Genomic DNA, 12,341 nt, shown 5'->3' on the forward strand with positions numbered 1-12,341 from the left:
GGCCCTTTTTTTTTTTTTAAATAGCCTTTGTGCACAGCCAGCCTTGTACTCTTCTAGGTTCAAAAAACTGATGTCCATAAAATGCGTTGCACAAATTCGAACATCCTGAAACCACGCCTTCTTTCTTTCCGTGTACATCTGGGCGGCATTATGCTAATATTTCCACATAGTGGGCGTGTTAGAATGAGCCGTTTTAGGTAGGCGTGGTTGATTCTTAACTTTTATAAAGAATATTTCTTTGGATTTGAGACTTTAGTCTTTGCAACTTTACAGATCTTCTTTATGCACCAAGAGCTTGTAACACTCCAAAGAGAAAGGAAAACTTGAAATCGCATCATATGACCCCTTTAAAAGAATAGTTCATCCCCCCAAAACCAGTATTTATTTTTTCCATTAACAACAACAAAAATGTTTAGCAAAATGTTTGTTCTACTGTTTACCATACAAAGTAAATGGGGTCTGGGGCTGTCAAGCTCCACAGAGGACAGAAAAGTACCATAAAGGATCCTAAAAGTATCATGATCTGTATTCCTTCTGAAAGTCTTCTGAAACTGTACAATAGCTTTGGATGTCATTTAAAATCAAAGATGATCATTTTCATTTAGAACTAACTCTTGGAATGTTGCGGTAAGTCCATAGTGATTGTTTTGTAACTTTTTATTTCCTCAGTACAGTATGTAAACCACGCTTCCCACGTACGGCAGACCCTCCTCCTGCTTTCTCCTCCTCCTCAGTTCTGGGTGGAGGGCTGAGTGAACTTGATCACTTACTACAGGAGCTTAATGCCACACAGTTCAACATCACAGGTGAGTGCTGACTTCTTAGTAGCTTACAAAGTACTTTACTGTGTGTGTGCAAGGACAGAATATGACCTGAATATGATAAACCCCTGGCAGTCATTGGCTCAGTCCATAATCTGTCCTTGTCTGTCAGAATGGAATACCTACTATTTACAAAAACAACAACACAAATGCATGCAGTATGTATACTGTGAACAGTCACCAAATGATCTGGGAATTCCACATAACTGGTTTATATTTGCTAAAATGTGCCATATACAACCAGAGCATAGTGTATGGAACACTGTGTGCCATGCACCACTTGTACTTGACTGATTTTCCAGACTGCCAAAAGTAAATGAAATAGAATAAAATGAAAACTGATCAGTTAGAATAGTAGGCAGTATCTGGTATATAGTCAGCAGTATGCAGTAAGCAGTGCCCTAGAGTTTCATTTAAAAAAAGAACTCCTCTGATGTATAATTTTTCCTTTGTCTTTGTTAGATGAGATTTTGGCACAATTCCCCAGCACCAAAAAAGATGATCAGTTTTCAAAGTCTGGTCCATCCTCTACTGGGTTAGTGCACTGATATATATTGCGATGTTTATTCATCTGTATACTCATTTTCCTACATATGCTCATTCCACATGCCTTATAATAGATAAGAGATTACATACCAGCTACTAATTAAATAATAGTATCATTACTGACTGATAACATATCATATCCCTGCAGATCTTCATTTAAATAAATGGCTTTATTTGTAGTAATGACAACACATAATGGAGGAAAGTCAAACTCACGATATCAAATGAATATGCGTGTACAGTTTATATAATTCTATTAATGATTGTCAGACAGTAATAATTTTTTTTCTGTTTCTAGCTCAGCGAAACCCTCAGCTACATCTGCTACTTTAGAGCTGGACAAACTAATGGCGTCTCTATCAGACTTCAGAGTCCAAAGCACAGTATGTTTGATACATAATTTTATGCAGTTGCTGAACTAGTGTCACCAGATTGAATTGGTTGGTTTCCCAAACACTAAAACACTAAACACTAAAACAGATTTGGTGACAATGTTGGTAACAATGTAACAATGTTCAGAAGTTGGTAGGACCAAACAAACAGTGCATTGTTGTGCGTAAAGTCAGTCAAGTCTATAGCGCTTTATACAATACAGTGCGTCTCAGTCATAATAGTAGTACCTACTATTGGCTTACTGATAGTTGACTCTGCATATTGAACTGGGTCAGGAGAGAGTTTATTAACATTTCACTTTTAATGAATAAAATATTAGTATTTTTGTGTAGCTGTTGAGTTATTTGTTTGTATCAGCCAGCAGCACCTGTGGGTCCTGTGGCATCTTCATCACAACAAACAGCTTCTCCACCCTCTGCATCCTCTGGAGGCTCATTGGACAGCATGTTGGGTCTTCTCCAATCAGATCTGAGCAGGCAGGGAGTGCCTACCTCCTCTAAGGGAAACTGTTCCGCCTGTCAGAAACCAGTTGTAGGACAGGTAAAATTCTTTAATAAATCCTGAATTTAACTTGTAGCCAGTAGTTTAATTAGTCATCAATAGCCATGCATTTGTTTTTAAAATGTTTTCTGTGGTTTTCGTATTGGAAGTACAATAGAAGTACTGTTTACAAAGGTCAGTAAGTAAAAGTACCATTAATTGTCTTCACAGAAAACCAGATTTTTATCGATATATAACCCTATGAAGACAGACCTAACATATTTGGTTGTTAAGTTTAATCACTTACATTTAATTTCATTGAAGTAAATAAATTACTACCACAACCAGGTTTCAAATACATTGTTTTAAATCCTAGTTTGTAATGTTGTTTCATCTTAGAACTCTTTGTTGATTTTTTTTTTAAATGATTTAAAGGATTCTGGTTTCAAAAGTGATAGTAACTTTAGAAATTTAGATCTTGTTCCCCTGTCTCTTAGGTTGTAACAGCTCTGGGACGGGTTTGGCATCCAGAGCACTTTGTTTGCTCTGAGTGTGAGTGTGAGCTTGGCAATTGTAATTTCTTTGAGAAAGATGGTCGACCATACTGTGAGCCTGACTACTTCACCCTGTACTCACCTCACTGTGCACAATGCAACAAGCCCATACTCAATGTAGGTATACTGTACATTTATGTGTCCTATTCAAAAACTCACAGCTGTACTGAAGCTGAATGAAGATGATAGTCTATGACATGAATAAACAAAAGTTCTAGAGGACCATGCTCATTTACTCTGACAAATCACAGCGTTAGAGTAAGCATCTATAAACCTCTGCTTACCTTACTTCTGCAACAACTTTTAGGCAGCCCAATTCCTCCTCCATCCCAACTCTTCCTTAAATTTATTTATTATAACTTTTATTTAAAGTAAGTTAAGGGAGGTAAAAATACTTCTAAAGCATTCATTAAACTTAATGATTAAACATTTACTAATACATTATTAAAAATCAAATGTTGTAGCCTATCTGTTAACATTAGTTAATGCACTATGAACTAACATGAACATTAAAATTGTATTAAAATTGTATTTTATTAAACTTATATTAAATGTATCAACTAACATTAAGTTTAATAAATGCTGCTAAAATATATTGCTTATTATTAGTTCATGTTAGTTGATGCATTAACTAATGTTAACAAACGAGACCTTATTGTAAACTGTTACCTTTTTCTTTGTTGATAATGTTCTTTCACGCTGCTGTTGTCAAGTCTAACTATATGGGACCATGCACTGTACATACATCCCAGATGTGAAACCATTAAAACAAAGCTTCAAACTGAATTATAGGAGTCTAGACTTTGAACTTCAGTCAATCTAATCATATTATCGCCAAATGACTAGAGCAGTGGTTTTAAACTCTTAATCCTGGGGACCCACAGCACTGCAGATTGTCCATGTCTCACTTATTTAACACACTTGCGTCAAATCATCAATCAGCTTGTTAACAGAGAGTTCCATGAACTGAACTGTGTGCATGTGCCAGATAAAAGAGACCTACAAAATGAGCAGTGGTGTGGGATCCCACAAAAAAAGACACAAAAAGGATCAAAATGAACTTCAGGTCCTTAATGCAGTGTTTCCCAACCTTGTTTCTGGAGGTACATCAACACCAGTCAAGTCAAGTCAACTTTGTTTCTATAAGACTTTATACAATACAGATTGTGTCAAAGCAGCTTCACAGAGAAAATCGAGGAAAAAAGCAGGAACAATTATGGAAACTCAACTATGGAGACAATTCAGAATCTGCTATAAAGCAGCTCTAAAAGACAATAGTGCCATAATTTAGCTCAGGTCAGAATTACAGTCTTGTTTCAGTTCAGATCAATAATAGTGTGAAGTTAATAAATTTGAAACAAGTTCAATTCAGCTACAAGCAGTTCTACCTAAGGCAGCAATGTCATTATTTAGCTTGAGTCAGTTCAGTGTTGATGTTGCAAAATGCTATTAAGTTGTAAAGCAGGGGTCCGTTCTTCTTATGTGGATTACCCTGGATTAGCTGGATTTTATTGTTGGCATTTTGACATGATCCAGGATTGTTAGATTCTTCGAAGCTCATCCTGGAGTTGCTGTCATAGCAACAGGTCCTTTAGCTCAAATCTGCTCAGGAGCATGCTTATTTCACATAAACAGGATTAGATTGCATAATTTTAAGTGAAGGTGATACTGAAAGTGTATCCCAGCCACTGCTATTTTCTTACAACCTTATTAAACCAAAAATTATTTTGAAAATAATTAAAATAGACACAACCAGTTTTACTCATTGAGAGATTTATTCGTGAAGGAATAATTATCTCATAATTTTGTTGCACACACCATGCATTAATTTAAACGGTGAGCTTTTATGCGGGTGGCTTTAATGCATCGCAGGAGATGCGGACTCACTTCTCAAATATCAAATTGCTTTTATGATGCATAATTAATTTAAACACAGTTAGTTATGTCTTAAGATGGATCGTATGCATTAAGAAACTTTAATGCTGTCACATGTAACAAATCTGCTTCAAAATTAAATTACTTGCTAATTGCAATACTCTTCTTGACACTGAAAAATGCAAAGCCTGTACACATTTTTATGTCATTTTGCTGGCTAGGCTGTTTCCTTGATTTTAATTATATGATGTCATTATGTTGCTGTCTTGCCGCCAGCCAATTGCTGCATTGCTGATCATATTTTCGAGTATCGAAATATCTGCCCTTTCCAATGAACATGACAACACAAAGTAATTTACGACAACTTAATCCAGATTTTTTTTAATCAAATCTGCTAACTTGTTTGAAGAACCAAATTAGCCAGAGATCAGTTACCAGGATTAAAAGATCTGGCATCTGTCAAATTATCTCAGGTGTATTAAGCGAGGTACGAAGAATGGACCCCAGCTGTACAGAAGACGATAGTGCCATCATCCAGCTTAATTCAGTTCAAGTGTCGTTCTCATTCTATGATTTTTGGGTGTCTCACTTATCTGACTCATCCATTTCTGGTCTTGGAGAATCTACTAACGATCTGATGAGTTGAATCAGGTGTGTTTAATTAGGAAGAGTTTGAAAATGTGTACTGTTGGTATACCTTACATCAGAGGTGTCAAACTCAGTTCCTGGAGGGCCGGAGCACTGCAGAGTTTTGTTCCAACCCTGCTCCAACACTCATACCATGTAGTTTTTAAATAAGCCTGAAGGACTTGATTAGTTGGATCAGGTGTGTTTAAATAGGGTTGAATCTAAACTCTGCAGGGCTCCGGCCCTCCAGGAATTGAGTTTGACACCCCTGCCTTACATGAACAGAGTTGGTAAACTCTGCCTTAATGCATAGAGCACATGCTGACCACTAGGGCCCCTCCGCACACAGAACAAGATAGGATCCAGAAAACTTTTTTTTTTTTTTGGTCTTATATTAATTGCCATAATGCATGTTTTCTAACTTTTTGAAGCCAAATTGCTTAGGTCCCCCAAGACGTATAACCAGGGGCCTCGCAGGATCATGATCCAGTCCTGACAATATACAGTGGGTACGGAAAGTATTCAGACCCCCTTAAATTTTTCACTCTTTGTTATATTGCAGCCATTTGCTAAAATCATTTAAGTTAATTTTTTTTCCTCATTAATGTACTCAATATGGGGTGCTGTGTGTACATTAATGAGGAAAAAAAATTAACTTAAATGATTTTAGCAAATGGCTGCAATATAACAAAGAGTGAAAAATTTAAGGGGGTCTGAATACTTTCCGTACCCACTGTATATCAATGTTTTTCATGTGATTATATGAGAAAGACAGATGATCAGCTGATCTTAATGTGATCTTACATTTGTATCGCCCAAATTGTGCTCAAAGCGGCACATCTAGCCATAATACTTTAACATCTTAATAGAAAAGTATTACAGATTTTTTTCTCATACAATAGTTGTTTTGCCAAAATTCTCCCTAAATATGTAATTTGAAGTTGTTCATCTTTGTTTGTAACCCAGTATCAACTCCCATAGCTTTATACTGTATATTATCTGGCCCTAATCTGGCCTTATTATGTTCTCCTTCAGAAAATGGTGACTGCGCTGGATAAAAACTGGCATCCAGAATGCTTTAGCTGTGTGAAATGCAGCTCAACATTTGGAGATGAAGGTATGGGATGATGAAGGAAACTGATTTCAGGGCCATATCTGAGATCAACTGAGCAATGAATTAATTAATTGAGATATCAGTAAATCAATCAATTATCATGTGGATAAATAGATAATAGTTATTCAAGATAATGAATGAATTTGGAAAAAAAGAGTCCTAACAAATTAAGGATTCATTATGTTATTTTAATAGTGTTTTTTATTAGATTATTTCTCTTTTATCGATCCATCAAGATTTTCCCCCCCCCCCCAAGTAACTAATTTATGTCTGTCAACTCCACGAAACCTTGGGAGGTCCCATTTCATCAATTTTTTTTTTGTTTCATAAGGGTGCTTGTGAGCACCCCCTTTGCAGCTGCTGTGCTCTTACCTGATATATATATATATATATATATATATATATATCTATTACCTTGCTACGTGTACTGCATTAGGCTAACCGAGACTTGTCATTTGCACTTACATATTGTTGCTCTTTTGCTAGTTTTGATTGCTTCTATCGTCCTCATTTGTAAGTCGCTTTGGATAAAAGCGTCTGCTAAATGACTAAATGTAAATGTAAATTTGATAGAATCCACAGCGCCTTGTATCTGAACAAGATGTCCAGATGGCCTTTGGCAGAAAATAGACCCTCAACATTAAAGATCCCACAATATATTTAACCTTGGGCATGGGGTACCTTTTTTTTTTTATCTTAGTGTGCACCAAAATAATCTTGTGTTTGCTGCCAAAAAGCTCTTTTTTTTTTCTCTTTTCATTTGACCATGGAAGCTGGGCCCGTTTGATGTTTCAGTAGTGTCCTGCAACTAAATATACTTGGGTTTTTTTCTTTATACCCTCCCACTTATGGTGATGTGGGTGATATTTGATATTTTTATTGAGGCTTCTTGACTCATTCTGATTCACAACATCTCCAGTTGACTGGGACTTTTTGCTTTTGCTTTTGCTATTTTCTTATAGCCACTTCCCATTTTGTGAAGCTCAACAACTTTTGCCGCACATCAAAGCTATATTCCTTGGTAACAGACTACTTATGGCCTACTTGAAAAGTTGGCCATTAACTAGCTTAACTAGCTTAAGGAATCAGTTTTCAATACTAGCTTCTTGAGGTAGTCTGTTGTTGCATACATTCTCTGTCACTGCTTGTGCACTGAGCTGGGATGGATGGGAAGCTGATAATTATAAGTGCTGTTTCTCACTGCTTTCTGTCTCCTAATTATACTATGAATGTGCTAACCTAACTGATAGTTATAAGTACTGTTTTTCACTGCTTTCTGTCTTCTACATTATGCCATGTGTGTGTAGGCAGCTGATTAGCCCCGTCACAACCAAGGGCTACAGGGGTTCCCACTAGGTCTGCTAGTGAAGAAAAAAATCTTCTCTGTCTTGATGACGGCTTGCTGCTGTTGTGCTATGTAAACTCCGCTTATGCTGAGCACCCTCACCCTCTTTGTAAGTGCACTTAAGGACACATTATAAAATAATAAAAAAATGCAGTTCATGACCCCTTAACCATAGGCTTCAGCAAGTTATTAAGTGAACCTTGCCTTGATAATGGGCTAATTTTTACTGTTGCATTCAATGGATAATATAGGAAAAACACTATTTTTTAATTTTACGGATCATCAGTCATCAAAGCTCAGTAAATATTGGTCACAGACATGGAGATTTACTTTACATTTCATCAAGCTGATAACTCACTAAATATTCTGACAGATCATGTTTTCAGGCTATTTCAAGTCTTATTTTGACATAAAGTGGTTATATCTAAGTGTGACTTTTTTTTTTTTTTTATTAATCTTCCCATTAACGCCATTATATTGTTCATTCAGACTGATTCATGAATGGGGGAATGCGCACGAACACAAGAGACGGGATTTATGGCATGAACCCATCACAGCTGATCATAACCAGTCATATCTAATCAAATTTGCCATGGAGTGCACACTTTCCCCCATTCATTCTCAGTTACCCCACACCAAACTTACAGCACGCTTTAGGGTCTGTTAAAACTCAATGGGCTTAGGGGAGGTGAGAGAGACTCTGTGGACTCCTGCTGTAACTTTACCCGCTGACATTGCTTTGCTCTGACAGTGTTTCTTTAGAAAAATTAGGGATTTAACACTATATTTTATAATATTTGCATAGTTTTATTTTTGTACTATTTTTTTTTCTCATCCAGTATTTTGAGTGAGTGAGTGAAGTGACATGTGGCCAAGTATGGTGACCCATACTCGGAATTTGTGCTCTGCATTTAACCCATCCAAGTGCACACACACAGTAGGGCAGCCATATTGCTGCGGCGCCCGGGGAGCAGTTGGGGGTTCAGTGCCTTGCTCAAGGGTCTCACCTCAGTCATGGTATTGAGGGTGGAGGCTGCTTATTCACTCCCCCCACCGACAATTCCTGCCGGACCTGAGACTGGAACCTGCGGGTTACAAGTCCAACTCTCTAACCATTAGGCCACGACTGCCCCACTGCCTCCATGAAGGAAACGCCCCTGTGGTATCCTATTACATGGATTTACATACTATACACTGTACAATCTTATACACTCTATATACTAAACCTTTTTAATAGTGGTTTGTTTTCATTAATAATAATAATAATAATAATTTAATTATATATTTTTTCTCTATCTGCCTGGTCTTATAATATCTTGTAGCCTCTATTAGGTCTTTGCCTTAAAAAAGGCAAGTCAATTAAGTCAAGTGCCAATTAGGTCCTTTTATTTTTAATTGACATGGGAAATTTTAGAAAAAAAAAAAGACTTATTAGCTGAATACATCAAGAAATAAAACACAAAATCGAAAAATAAAATAGATGCAATGAAGATGATGCAATCAAGATCCAATCAAGATCAAATAAAATATTAAATGCCTTGGATGCATATTTACCGAATAATCCACTATTTTGTAGAGGGGGTCAAAATGGCAATTTCCACCTGAGATTTTGAGCCAAATTACAGGGGGATAAAATGACTTTAGAAAGATGGCAACATCATTACATCATTATGTTATTTTTACAGAAGTGATTGGTAAAATCTGTTGACTTCAGCAATCTTTGTTGCATTATATGCCAATGGTGATGTTCAAAAATGGGAAAAATAACTTTTTTCCCCTGAAGTTTGCATGCCTGTATCTCAAGAAGTATTAAAAATCTTAATATCCTTTGATATTTTAGCTCATAAGAAAATGTCTTTTGGTATCTTAACTTTTAAGGCCCAACATGGTTCATTTCCAGAGATATAAGAATTTCAATATGGCTACAAGAGTAAAATGTTACATTTTACACTTTTTCAGTGGTCAAAAACCAAATGTGGGTCACTTTGCATACAGATGATACTTCTTTTCATTTAAAGAGAAATGTCTGAAGAAAAAATTATGTTGAAAATAGAAATGTGTCTTGTTTCCTTCTATCAAAACAATTGCAAAAAACATACCTGTCAAAGTGCCATAAATATTCCTTTTCCAACAATTGCATGCCTGTACCTCTCTAGAAAGATCTCAATATGATTTTAGATTCTGGTTCTTAAACTTTGATTTTGGAATCTTCATTTTCAAGGCCTTATATGGGCAACTGCATAGCAACCTCCCAGTACACCCAGCAACTGCCTAGCAACACCCTAGCAACCACATGGCAACACCTTAGCAACTGCATAACCAGGAGAACACCCTAGCAACCGCAAAGCAACACTCTAGCAACCACCTAGAACAACCTTGCAACTGCATAGCAACACCCTAGCTACCGCCTAGAAACACCCTAGCAACTGTCCTCTCAGAACTCCTTAGAAACCACCTAGCAACCACCCATAACACCCTATTAACCACACAGGACTATCCAGAACACCCTAGCAAACACATAGCAACACCTTTGCAAATGCATAGCAACCAGAAGAACACCCTGGAAACTGCATAGCAACCACCCAGAACACCATAGCAACTGCATAGCAACACCCTAGCAACCACCCAGAACAACCTAGCTACTGCACAGTGATTTATTAGTTTATGAAAAAATACAGAGGCCCATCTCTTTTTTTCTGCATGTCATGTGCAGGAGTTATCTGTGCTGTTAAAATAAAAAAAGTAAGTAAGTAAATAAATAAATGACAAAGTATGCGCATGACATGTTGAAATGTATAGTAAAAATACAAATGTATTGTCCGCACACTGATATAACTGCTCCATAAGAATTATTTATTGCAACGTTTCGACCATCAGGTCTTCGTGAGGCACAAATTACGCGAGTCGACCATCAAGCCTTCGTCAGGCATAAATTACGTGAGTCACGTAATTTGTGCCTGACGAAGACCTGATGGTCGAAACATTGCAATAATTAATTCTTATTGAGCAATTATATCAGTGTGCGGACAATACGTTTGTATTTTGGCTATAGTTTCCCTTTCTTTGTCCTGCACCTGAGCCCTGTGTGGGTTTGTGGGATGTGTGCAACATTTTTATACTTTGGATGTTGAAATGTATGCCATTTTATTAGCAAATATTCTTCTTCACCATATCTCCATGCATGTTTACTGCACTTTAACATGTGCTCTCGCATGAGTCGACACTAAACGTCATCTGTCTCTATCTTGTGCAATTCTCAGAACTTGTGGTCCAATGTTGTATCCTGCCATGACTGATGACATCCACGTTTTTCTTGGACTTCCTCTTTTTGTGGTAACTTCTACTCTTCCGTGCAATGTTGACAATGTTGTTTTGTTGGCAATCCTGTTTTTATCCATACGAAGTACATGACCAAGCCACTGGTGTTGTCTTTCATGTACTTTTTACACGGTCATTTCTATCTGTTTGAGGGCCTTTCTGATGTCATTGTTTCTCATCTTGTCTATGATGCGAACGCCAAGTATTTTTCTAAGTGCTGCCATCTCGAATACAAGTAGTTGTTTCTTTTCAGCACCCCTAAGTGTCCATGCTTACAAGGCAATAGGCAGTATGAGGGATCTGTACAGTCTCATTTTGGTCTCATTCTTGATGTTTTTGTTTTTCTAGATATTTTCCAGATCGCTTATCACTTTCAAGGCCATGGCTGTTCTTATTCTGATGTCTGTTGAGCAATCACAGTTTGCAGTCAGAGTCGTTCCAAGATACTTGAATCTTTCCACGTGCTGCAGTTCCTTCCCTCTGAGCAACAGTCCTTCCTTTATTCTGTTTTTCACTGTTTGCTCAGCTTTTATACTTAGCAGCATCCACTCCATTTTGGAGCCACTTATCTCTCGCTCATACTTTGAGCTGACCTTGTTGACTCTGTCCAAAAGGACCTTAGCATGCCTAAGTAGTTGTGTCAAGAGACCAATATCATTGGCAAAACGTAAGTTGTTAATTGTTCTGCCACTTACACATGCAGGGCCGTAGCTGGGGTTTGCGGGGCCCAAGTGCAGGTTGTACCAGTGAGCCCTGTTTGAAATTGTTTAATTTGTATGTTCGTTCTATTAATTTATTTGTGCTATTTACACAATGTTTAAGTTTTTTCAGGTTTGTAGGTGTCAAGGTACAGAAACCGAATAATCAAATGTAAAATAGCTCTGCATAGTCTTCACTGTAAAAATTAAATATACAGTCAAACCAAAATTTATTCAGACACCTTCAACATTTCTCACATTATCACAGTTTATTCGCTATAGTTTAGAAAATGGTTATAAAATATGACAAGAACTCATATTCTTGTCATGTAGTTGAACAAATTCACCTTGATAATGTCAGATAACTTTGATAGAAAGGTATGTAATGGATTACAATCAACCAAAAATTCAGACAACTGTTAATATGACAATATTTACACAACTATCAATACTCTGATGACCAATTACCAAGCAATGCTTAGTTTTGTTCAGTCTGTGGTGTAAAAAGGTCGCATTAGCAATTAAAGAATTTTTGGGTATAATATGTCACAGTTTACTTTATTTTGCTAT

At 36.9% G+C, this 12,341-nt stretch overlaps 1 protein-coding gene across 3 annotated transcripts in view; it reads left to right on the forward strand.

Annotated features, from left to right (window-relative positions):
- LOC107674778 (transforming growth factor beta-1-induced transcript 1 protein) overlaps window positions 1-12,341 on the forward strand; it is a 92,600-nt gene that overhangs the window by 40,032 nt on the left and 40,227 nt on the right. For all 3 annotated transcript variants that reach the window (XM_016468889.1, XM_016468898.1, XM_016468883.1), the window contains 6 exons: window positions 670-806; window positions 1,284-1,356; window positions 1,666-1,750; window positions 2,118-2,300; window positions 2,738-2,911; window positions 6,332-6,413. In XM_016468889.1, coding sequence (XP_016324375.1) covers window positions 670-806; window positions 1,284-1,356; window positions 1,666-1,750; window positions 2,118-2,300; window positions 2,738-2,911; window positions 6,332-6,413 — 734 coding nt within the window. The remainder of the gene's footprint in view (window positions 1-669; window positions 807-1,283; window positions 1,357-1,665; window positions 1,751-2,117; window positions 2,301-2,737; window positions 2,912-6,331; window positions 6,414-12,341) is intronic.

This window comes from Sinocyclocheilus anshuiensis, unplaced genomic scaffold (genome assembly GCF_001515605.1).
Source record: "Sinocyclocheilus anshuiensis isolate Anshui unplaced genomic scaffold, SAMN03320099.WGS_v1.1 scaffold890, whole genome shotgun sequence".
Taxonomy (NCBI): domain Eukaryota; kingdom Metazoa; phylum Chordata; class Actinopteri; order Cypriniformes; family Cyprinidae; genus Sinocyclocheilus; species Sinocyclocheilus anshuiensis.